This window comes from Galeopterus variegatus, unplaced genomic scaffold (assembly GCF_000696425.1).
Source record: "Galeopterus variegatus unplaced genomic scaffold, G_variegatus-3.0.2 Scaffold7112, whole genome shotgun sequence".
In the NCBI taxonomy this organism is placed as follows: domain Eukaryota; kingdom Metazoa; phylum Chordata; class Mammalia; order Dermoptera; family Cynocephalidae; genus Galeopterus; species Galeopterus variegatus.
Genome location: NW_007733223.1, coordinates 82432 through 93358, shown reverse-complemented (window position 1 = coordinate 93358; position 10927 = coordinate 82432). Strand labels below are relative to the sequence as shown.

At 48.0% G+C, this 10927-nt stretch overlaps 1 protein-coding gene across 1 annotated transcript in view; it reads right to left on the bottom strand.

Moving 5' to 3' along the window:
- LOC103607093 (CUB and sushi domain-containing protein 2) overlaps nt 1-10927 on the bottom strand; it is a gene marked incomplete at its 5' end in the record, with an annotated part of 107636 nt that overhangs the window by 19427 nt on the left and 77282 nt on the right. Inside the window, 2 exons of the mRNA XM_008591645.1 lie at nt 4619-4874; nt 9936-10138. Of these exons, the coding sequence (XP_008589867.1) occupies nt 4619-4874; nt 9936-10138 (459 nt within the window). The remainder of the gene's footprint in view (nt 1-4618; nt 4875-9935; nt 10139-10927) is intronic.

The window sequence follows — 10927 nt, the reverse complement described above, 5'->3', positions numbered from 1 at the left end:
AGTTAAAACCTGGCTCTAGGGGCTGAGGAGAGGGCGGAACGATGGGGTTTTACTCTGGAGAGATGGAGATGTTTTGGAACTAGACAGCAGTAGTGTTTGCACAACATTGTGAAGGTACCAAACGACACTGTTCACTTTAAAATGAGTAATTTTACGTTATGTGCATTTCATCTCAATAAATTACTTTTAAAAATACCTGGCTCTGCCACTTCCTGGCTGTATGATCTTAGAGAATATACCTATCCTCTCTGGATCTCAGTCTTTCTCTACTGTAAAAAGAGATAATATCTTCTTTGTGGGATGGTTGTAAAGATTACTGGAGATGTCTGCTAAAGCATTTGGTGTAAACACTTGATAATGGAGCTTCACTGCCTTTCAGACACATGAAATACATGGTGCCCTTCCACGGCCTCACACGTGCTTCCCAGGCATACTTTCTGGGTACGTGTGGTGAGTTCCAGTGCACTCGGGGTCAGGAGGAGTGGAAAACACGACCACGTTCCCCTGCCAAGCGTGGTGGCCCTGCTCTTGGCACCCGCTTGGGGCCACATGGCCACTGCTCTTGGCACCCACATGGCCACTGCTCTTGGCACCCACTTGGGGCCACAGATAACTTCCAGCTTTCCAGAAGGCCTCGTCCAAGAGTGTGTACCTCAGCTACATGGCAATACTACAAATCCCCAATTAGTCCACAGTGGTGGCCTTCCCTGAGATGACAGGCCTTTCAAGCAGGCAGGAGGGGAAGGTGGCTGGGTGATGCACCAAGCCACTCACCCAGGCACCTTCTGAGCAGCTTCCCCAGATCCTGAACCAGGTCTGCCCCTAAATGGCAGGGCTGTTGTTTTCCTCGGGCATGAAGGCTGGAAAGAGCAGAAGCTGGGAAGTGTGTGGGGTCATTACCAAGGAAAGATGGCTGAGACTATAACCGTGGCTTGGTTTGGCAGGACACCATTGGAATCTGGCTGTGGAGTCAGCAAATGGAGAGCCCAGGAGGAGCCCAGAGAGCTGTTTCAGGGGTGGCCACAAAGTCCAAGATGGGACAGCAAGTGGGGAGCCAAAAGGTGTGGCTAAGCCCCGAAGCAGCACTTGCCGGTCACAGAGCTGAGCTTTACTGTGTCACGCTGTGGCTCGTACTCAGGGTGAGGCTTCAGGGCTGTCAGTCCCTGACAGGCTCTCTAAAAAATGGTAGGTCTTCAGGTCAGGCCATAAAAGCCCTGACTCGCTGAGTATAAAACCCGAATGGTCATGAGGACTGTGTTTTTTCCATTGGAAAATATATCCCAAAGCTCGTGTACCAGAAACACCCACACAGGCACCTGTTACATGTCAGTATGGCGTACGGCATTTTAGATACATTATCTCATTTACATCTCACTAACAACTCAGTGAACTATGGATTATTCTTCCTGATTTATGAAGGAGGAAAGTGAGGCCCAGAGAGGTGAAGCAACTTGCCCAGAGTCCCTCTGAGACTCCAGCCCTGGTCTGGCTCCCAGGTCCGCCGTTTTCTCACTCGTCTACACTGCCTGAGTCACTGGTGGAAGTGGGGTAGTGAGGGTTGCTCCTCCTGCTGGCCTGTGGGGCTGAAGCCCCAGCTGCAACAGCTTCTAGGAGTGAGGATGTTTCCTTGAGTCGATCTGCTTCGATCTCACCCGCCTCTTCTGCTTTGAACCCTCTCTGGAGCAGCGGGTTGGATAAATGGGACAGGCTGGATAAAACTCTGAACTTACCAAAGCAAGACTGCAAGGCCCACTCCAGAGAGTGGCCCTGCCCAGGTCAGCCTAGTGATGGGGTCTGTTGTAGTCAGCGAGAACCGAGAATCTTCCCAAGGGCCACAACGATGCCTCCGTTCAGGGCAAGGGCTACCAGGCTTGACCTCCCTTTGCCAGCTTGGGTTTCTTCCCTTAAGTCTGCCACACACGGGGTGAATTGGGGTGTTTCTGAGATTGCCCCTGTGACTCTTCCTCCAGCCCCTGAAGTGCTACCTGTGTGGTTCCAGACCTCTGCCCTGGCACAGCTCTCTTGTAGGGCTCCCTGGTCTCAGACACCCAGGACCCTGGCATGGGCTTTGTGGCCCTCTGCCAGTTGTGCCCCAAGACTATGGATGGACTCTGGGGCTGTTTCACCAGCTGTTTCGGGCCAGTGAGGGGTATGGTAGAGCTTACTAAACCACGGATGCCCAGATGGCCAAGAAGTGGGAGGGTTATACTGAGGGGCCAGAGCTGTGAAAAGGCAATCGATTTGGAAGTCACACTGGCCTGAGTTGAAATTCCATCAACGCCACTCACTAGCTGTGGGAGTTTGGGCAGGTCATCCGCCTCTCTGAACCTCCATTTCCTCTTCTAAAAAATAAAAAAAAGAATAATAACAATGGTAATGGCTTCTAACATACACAGTATTTACTACGAATGAGGCAGGGTCTAAGTGCTTCACAGTGTTATCTTTTTTATTCCTCAAAACAATCCTATGAGCGGTACTCTTGTTTTCCCTATTTTGCTGGTGAGGAAATTAAGGCACAGGGAGGTTAAGTAACTTGTCTAAGGCCACACAGCTTGTTGTGGTGAAGCAGACTCGAACCCAGGTAGTTGGAATCTGGAACCCGAGCTTTAAACGCACCACATGGTGATCTAAATTGCGATAATGTAGCTAAAACGTCCAGCCCAGTGCCTACCATGGGGACGACACTTGATATTTGTTTTCTTCCTTTGCTTTCTCCCTATAATGAAGGGCTATCAAGGCCAGCTAGATCCACTCATGGCAGACTGCCAAGGGAGCTGGAAATTAGGGGCCTGTCCCTGGGATTTCCAGTTTGTTTGAGAGAAGAGACAAAGATATTTATTTTGTTGCCTAAGGAACGTTTCCCGAAGCTGAGTGGAGAAGAATGGGCATTGAAAGCTGAATTAACCTCTCTGCCCCGCTCACTGCACATTTACTGATCCCATCAGCTTAACACACTCAGCATCCTTCTCCACCTGGGACGCTCTCGTCTCCGGACCTGCTGCTCTGTGCAGTAAGTCTAAAGAATCACAGCCTTGTAGAACGTTGAATTTGGAAGGGGTCTTAGAGGTCATCTGATTCGGGCCTGACCAGATGTAATTCTGGCTCAGGAAGGAGAAGTGAGTCCAAAAAGTTGACAATTTGCATTTTTTTGATTATAGCATTAAGTTATTACAGTGATAATAGTTTTGAGTGAATACAGTATCTTATACTAAAAAAAAACTTGACAAAAGAAAACAAAGAAGAGAAGGAGGAAGGAGAGAGGAAGGAAGGAAGGAGGGAAGGAAATTAGTATTTCCTGGATTAGGGTCAGGTGTCCTCACCCCACGATGACATAGGGAAGTATATTTACCCTCACAGATGAGGAAACTGAGGCTCAGAGAGTTGAAGCAATTTTCTCAAAGCCACCGAACTAGTCAATGGCAGAGCCAGAAACTAAACCCAGCCGTGTCTGCTTGAATACCCCGCACTCTTTCCTGCACATCGCAATAGGTAGCTAAGAACCCAGCTGGTGCTGGGGCCCAGGTCTCAAACTCCTGTCCCTGTACACTCAGTGTGTTCCTGCCACATAGATCTAGTGTCTCACCTTCAGGGCCAGGCCTCAGAGCCATGACCGACACAGGCCAGTCCTCAGATGCCTGGACAGTGCCTCTCATTGGGCGTGTGTGGAAGGAGGCGCAGGCCGCTGCTGGGGATGTCTCCCAAAGCCCCCTGAGCCCATCTCCAGCAGGCAAGAAGGCGTGGGAGGTAGGAAAATGACAGGCTTTGCATTTAGGCTGGTGTGGGCGTGAATCTTGGCTCTGTGATTTGGGGCAAGATATCCAAATTTGTCTAAGTTTCAGTTTCCTCAAGTGTAAATAAGGAAATGGTGCTAATTTCAGCACGCCATAGGGAGTTACATGAGGTTATGTAGGTAAATGTTCAGTGTGGAGTGGCACACAGTAAGGACTCGATCACTGGTTCTCCTCTCTTCTAAAACCCACATGTGTTCATTATTTCACCTGAGAAAAAGAGCCACTTTGTAGTGAGCACCTGAGTTTCCATCTATTTCTCTTTCTTTCCTGTCCCCCTCTCCCTTCAAGTTCCCTCCTCCTTCCAGTCTCAAGTAGGACTATTCAGGCCCCACCCCTTACAGGCTACATGACTTCGGACTAGTCTCAGAGCCTCTGTTTCTTCATCTGTCAAATGGGAAGATTTCAAGACTGAGGAGAGTTCTACAGAACCAAAACCCTTGAGCAATAGTTTCCTTGAGAAGAGGAAGAGAAAGCTTCTTTCCTTTATACCCTGAGCCTGTGGGTGCCCTTCTAGAGCTTCAGGTAATTGAAGGGTCATTTTGGAAACTGTTGATACTTACCACCCAAGGTGACCCATCGTCCCCCTTCCAATCTATACAGCCTGGGCTGTAGAGAAAGAGACATACCTGCTGGGCTTGAAAATCTTTGGGACCATTTTAGCAAGTGAAGATTTGTAGTGTTGTGTGTGTATAGGGTGTGAAAGTGTGAATGTGAGTGTGTGTGCCCCCACATGCAGGGAAAGAAGGGTAAACTTTGGGTTTTCTACAACTTTTAGCTGTTCCAATTCTCCTGGCCCCAGGCTTCAGATGCAGCTGCCCCTCGTGTGCAGGGGTCTGGAGCACACAACCGTTGAGAACAGAGGGCAGCGTGCACCCGGCAGTTGCTTTGTACCGATGCACGTTGGTGGGCTGGGCTGCCAGAAGAATCTGTTCTCGATCTTCACACAGCTGATCTCTGCACTTCCCTGCAGTGCATAGCCAGGGTCACACTGGAACACCGTGGAGTCACCCGCTTCCCAACTGTCGCCACTCCGGCTCCCATTCTGCGGCACGCCAGGGTCATTGCAGGATGTTGCTGTGGACACTGGGATAAGGAAACAGAAGAGGGAGTGAGGTTGTCTAGGTGTCTGCCAGACAGCGAGGCTCCCAGCTTGTCATCCTCACTGATATTTTCACCAGTGCTACTGCTGTGACCACCATTGCCTGCCACCATCAGCTGCAGCAACAGAGCCACTGTTCTCACCCCCTTACTGTCTCTGCCTCCATCGCCACTTGTGATCACACACTGTCACTCTCACTGATGTCACCACCACCCTTCTCCCAGTGCCTTCCCCATTACCGTTGTCAACCTGTCCTGAGTTAAGCATGATTGCATTGTTAGGACTGTAGAGTTGAGTTCAGTTTGATTTAAGAATACAAGCATTGTTACATGGACAAAGCTTTGCGATTTTGGGTAATGTAACTAACATGATCAGGATAAGGGAGCGACAAGATAATTAAGTAAAAACTCTGCGTACTCAATCAGAAGGAGTCTGGGAGTTGGCCCGCCTGAATGCTGGGCAGTGCTTGTGAAGATGCAGGCAGTTACTGAAATTGGGTGAAGACCGTGCTCTCTCTTGCATGGCAAACGACCAAGGATCCATGAGACTGAAAACATGTTCAAGGGAAAGCCTGGTATTTGTAGCAAGTGGCAGAGCAGAGTTCAAAACAAACATAAGTAGCTGAGATGCATTAAAAATCAAAAAGCTCAGGAATTTAGGAGATGTTTGTGGTCTAGTACCTAACCTGGCCTAACACAGAGCAGGTGTTTTAAAAGTGAACACTGAATGAATGGTGGAAGGAAGGAATAAAGGGGAGCTGAGTGAGTGAATGAATGAACACATACGGCCTGAGGAAATGCACCAGAGGAAACGGCGTAAGAGCAAGTCCAGAGAAAGGATTCTGAGACAGCTGCAATGACCCCAGCTGCCTCCACAGCCCGGAGCTGACAGCAGGGCCTGGTCCCCAGCCATGTCATACACGTCATTTGGCAGACCCCAGAGGCGAGAGGTCCTGGAGTCCATGGGATTTACTTGCAATGTTTTTCTAAAAAATTTTGGGAAAAATTACTTCTACACTAAAACCCCAAACTTTATTAAGTAGAAAGTGAAATTCACATGAGTTTTTAAGCAAAAACATGAAGCCTCAAAGAGATTTTGTGCTTGCTACGCCCTCCAGGCCTCCTGGGGATGTGCACCCATTCTCTTCTGCTATGAAGAGGATTTCAGTGGAGAAGTCTGAGAAGCACCAGTGTATGGCACTGTACATACTAATGTCACAAACTATGAGATCTAGGATTGTGTGGACAAGTCTGGAGTTATAGGATCTAATACTTTATACTCAATGACACCTAAGGCAGTATATGACAAACTACGGCCCACGGCCCAATCTGGCTCTATACCTATTTCTGTAAATAAAGTTTTATTGAAACACAGTGAGTTTGTTTACATATTGTGTACGGCTGCTTTCATGCTGGAGCTGAGTTATTATGACAGAGACTATATGGCCCACAAAGCCTGAAATATTTACTAACTAGTCTCTTACAGAAAAGGTTTGCCAACTCCTGGTATATGGCATCCTATCTTAAGCACTTGTCTTTTGAGATTACATTTTAAAACCTCTCTTTTGCCTTTATCCAGCTTTTATAATTAACACCATCAACAATCTGCTATCACTATGCTCCAGACACGTTTGTAAAGTCTTCCAACGCTGCACGCTCAATTCCCCCTTCCCTTTCTCCCCCCAGGGCCTTTGCACCTGCTGCAGACCTTCCCATGCCAGCTCTATCTTGTCATTCAGTTTTAGCTCTAATATTACCTCCTCAGACAGGCCTCTTTGATCACCTTCTTCTGGAATCCTCCCTTAACCCCCTTCCAACAATTTCATCATATTCTCCTGTTTTGTTCTTTTCACAGCACAATGTGCAGTAATCTTGCTAATTTATTTGTTTGCCTCTTTACTGTATACCACTCCTGTATCTCTAGAACAGGGACCTTGGCTGTTTTTCTCCCAACTGTATCCCCAGGGCTTAGAACAGTACGCAGTACACAATAGTGCTCAGTAAATATTTGTTGAATAGATGAATGAACGAACAAATCATCACCAGCTGACACCTCCTGAATTTATTTATGAAGTCAAATAAGAATCAATATTTTTCCTTCTCAATTAAAAACAGACTTAGCTTTCATCTCTCTCTTTACAGTGCACTGTACACATGTAAATGATTCCTTAGAAGAAAAATAGCTCACTGTTCTGACCATACTCGGAAAGATTATTTATAGAGGAGGCAATAGAGTGCAATGATTAAGAGCCTAGGTTTGGGAATCAGACATATTGGTTTTGATCCAGACTCTGCTACTTATGAGCTAGATGACCTTGTATGAGAAAGCTCAGAGCCCACATCTGCAACACAGATTAATAATGGTGCCCATACCTTAATGTTTTTGTGAAATTATAAGAAACGATGTAGTGGAGTGCTTAGTGTGGTGCCCGCTCAATAGATGGCTGCGATTCTGCTTCCTGCTCACCTTTTTTGTTCTCACTTTCTCTCTTGAGTGCTCCTGAATTTGAGCTGCTTGGCAAAGCCCCCAGGGAAAGGCTGGATCCATGTGGTACAGACAGGATGTTAGATGTTACACAGTCATGTTTACTTAATAAAGCCAAGGCTGCACTAATCGTCTCTGGCATTTCTGTACAATTCCCTGTCAAACACACACTATAAAGTTAACATGGGGTGAGCCATTCTCTCCTCCCTAGAGTAGTCCTGGTATTTGCTAACCAATGACAGCAACAGGAAAGGTGACCTTTCCCAAACCTCGGTTATGTCTAGAACACTGGGCCGGGTTGTCATGGCCTTTCTGGAGCCCAGGCTAGGTAGCTTTGACTGCTCCATTCTCTGTGGGCTTAAGCAATGCTCAGGGCAGCTTGCCCAGGGAGACCCTCGTGTTAGAGAAAACTGTCCATTCATGTGTTCACATCTTCACGTGCCCATTTGTTCACTAAGCAGTGAGTGAGCACTTGCTGCATGCATACGCTATGGGGGAGTCCGAGGGCCATGTGGCCCTGACCCTCCAAGAGCTTTGGTGGGATGGCAAGTAGGAGACCAGCTCCAAGACAAGGCAGAATGTCTGACATTGACAATGTGCTGAAGAAATAGAAGGAAAGTGCTGGAGGTGCCACACGCTTTAGCAGTTTATTCTGAATGGGGTGATTAGGAGGCAGTGACATCTGAGATGAGCCTTGAAGGATGAACAGGACTTCTCCAAGCTGGGCAATGCATGACAAAGCAGCCTGAGTGAAGGCACAGCCGCAGGAAAGCACCCAGGGACTCTGTCCCACGTGGCTGCACTGAGGACGCAGTGGAGGTCAGATAATGCAAATTTGTGGGGGAATTTGTCAGTACAATTATGGACTTTTTTTTTTTTTTAAAAGCCATACCAATCAGTTGGGCACAGTTGGAGAAAATACATGGCTGGTTTTAATTATTCATAACACTCCTTTCCCCAGAGAGTGGGCTGAGCCACGTCTCCAGCATTCTACCCTCCTTGCTGCTCTGGGAGACCCTTCCACTGCTCATCCCAGCAATTTCCAAAGTTTGCTGCATGAAATGCCAGGCTCTTGAGATGGCCTCAAAAAAAGTCATCCATGGTCAAATATGTTTGGAAATTGTGACCTACCAGACACCTTTTGAATTTATATTCATTAGCATACTAAATGTTCTCAGAGGTCCCACATTACAGATAATTTCTTTAGGCCTGCCTACACCTAAGTACTTTCCCGACATTACTTAATCACGCAAACCTCTTTTTCTTGCAATACCAATTAATATTCTGTGGAACTCCTGGGAACAGATGGAAAATACTAGGCTGAAAGCCTGCACAAGTGTTAAGTGGGCAAGTTAATAAGTATAGAGGAATATGACCCTGTAGACCCTCATCTGCCCCCACACTGCTAAATGCTCATCTCCACAGAGAAGACAGATGCATAAAAGAGCTAGAAGTAGGATTTGCAACGCTGTTACAGCCTCACAGATACCAGGAATGTACGGTAACCACCCTGGGCTGATACACCAACTGGGGGAGAGTGTGTGGGTAAAGCCACAGCACAGGTGCCACACGGGCTTGCCCCGGAATCCCCACGGAACTCCCCTCCCCCACAGTGGAGAAAGGAGATGGTGATAATGATAGATAGCTGCTGTGGAATAGATGTAAGCAGAAGCCAGGGCAGCGGCTCTTGCTCAGGGGAGGAATGATGGAGAGGCACTTCAGAGGAGGAGAGATGATGCATTCCGGGGAGAGGCATCATACGATTGGGGAGACCAATCATATAAATCATCTAATATTGGGACTTGAATGTTTAAGCACTGCCCACTTTGGGTAGCCCGTTGTCACTCTCCTCCATAGTTGGCTACTGCAGTACGTAATTAATTGAATTTAGATTACTAGTGTTTGGCTTCCAGTCCTTACTGAGACCCACACTAAACAGAGAACCTGAGCATGGGCAAGTTGTATCAGCTCGTTTATAACTATGCCCCAAAGCATGGTTGACTTGTGTCTCCCCTGCGTCCCTCCACACTCCCATGCTTCAACCACAAGGGACAGCCCTCCACTTTCCTGCTTCTGTGCTTGTTCATGTGTTCTTTGCACTTAGGATGCTCTTTTCTCTTTTTTCCATTTCATAGGGGTCCACCGATCTCCAAAGTCCTACTCAGTTGCACTTTTCTGTGTCATAGATAACCACTCCCCTCTTGAAATACTTTCTTTTCTTGAGTAACTTCTATTCCTACTTACCCCTCAGGTCTGAGCTTGGATATCTCCTTTTCTGGAACATCTTCCTTGATGCTCCAAGGTGACCATTGTAGCCTATATTTCTCCATCCAGATACTTACCAGTTTGTATGTAAGTGTCTATTAACCTGCCTGTTTTCCCCATCAGAGTAAGCTCAGCACGGATATTTGAATAAGCACTAATCAGGTACCAGGCACATAGCAGGTGCTCAATAAATATCTTCACATGAATGGAGAGATGGAGGCAAGGAGGGAATCAGGGAGGTGGGTGTCCAATGGCAGGACAGATGGAGAGGGGGCTGGCAGCGGGTGAGCACAGACCTGAGAACTGAATGGCAAAGCCCTGCTTGCTGGTGAAGAAGTCGGTGCTGAACTGCAGAACGACTGAGTTGAAGGTGCTGTGCAGGTCCTTGGGCAGGGTGGGGCCGCTCAGCTCCTTCAGCAGGACCCCGCTGTCCACGGGCCCATCCCAGATGCGCAGCACGTCATGCACCTCCTCCGTGTCGAACACCAGGAAGTGGAGCCTGAACGGAGGAGAGGCACGTGGTCACCCTGGGCTCAGCCCCTTCTCCCCAGGCGCTTTCGGTCAGGGAAGGCCTTGCACCTAGGAAGACTTGCAGGACCCGAGAGAAGGCAGTGTCTGGCAGCATGCTCCTGATGCCATCTGGCCAGCTCCTCCCACCGGGGCCACTAGCAATGAGGTCAAGGGTGAGAGAGGGTGCAGATTTTGTGCATCTTGTTTAATTATGAGCTCAATGTTGCCACTGTCAGACCCTTACACCTCTCCTTACACCTACACAGCCCCGGACCTCACTCCTGAGCCATATCCTTGCTATTCTTGACTGGAAGGGGATGCTGAGAAGGCAGGGTATGTGTTAGATAAAGGATATAGATTTCAAAAAAAGGAGGTGCTGGAGGGCATGGGAGCTGTGGGGTCTCTGAGAAGCTGGCCCAGCTGCAGCAGAGGCAGGGTGTGCCTACTTCTCTGATTCCCAGAGCAGAACGCAGGGGCGATCAGCTACACCCAGGCTTGGTTTAGATAATCCCTGTAAACCTCAGGAGGCCAGGTAGGGGTCTCTATGTGTGGGGGGACTGTAGGCCACAGACAGAGCTCTCAGAGCAAAGCAGCTTGGTAGGAACCTGAATTCTTCTGGAACAAAAAGATTCTGGCAGCCAAAGATGCCTTGGATACAATACAAGCCTGTGTGACTCTCCCTTTGTTAATCAATTTTTTTATTTTGGAATAATTTTAGACTTACAGAAAAGTTGCAAAGTAATACAGAGAATTCCCATAGACCCTTCACCATTTCTCC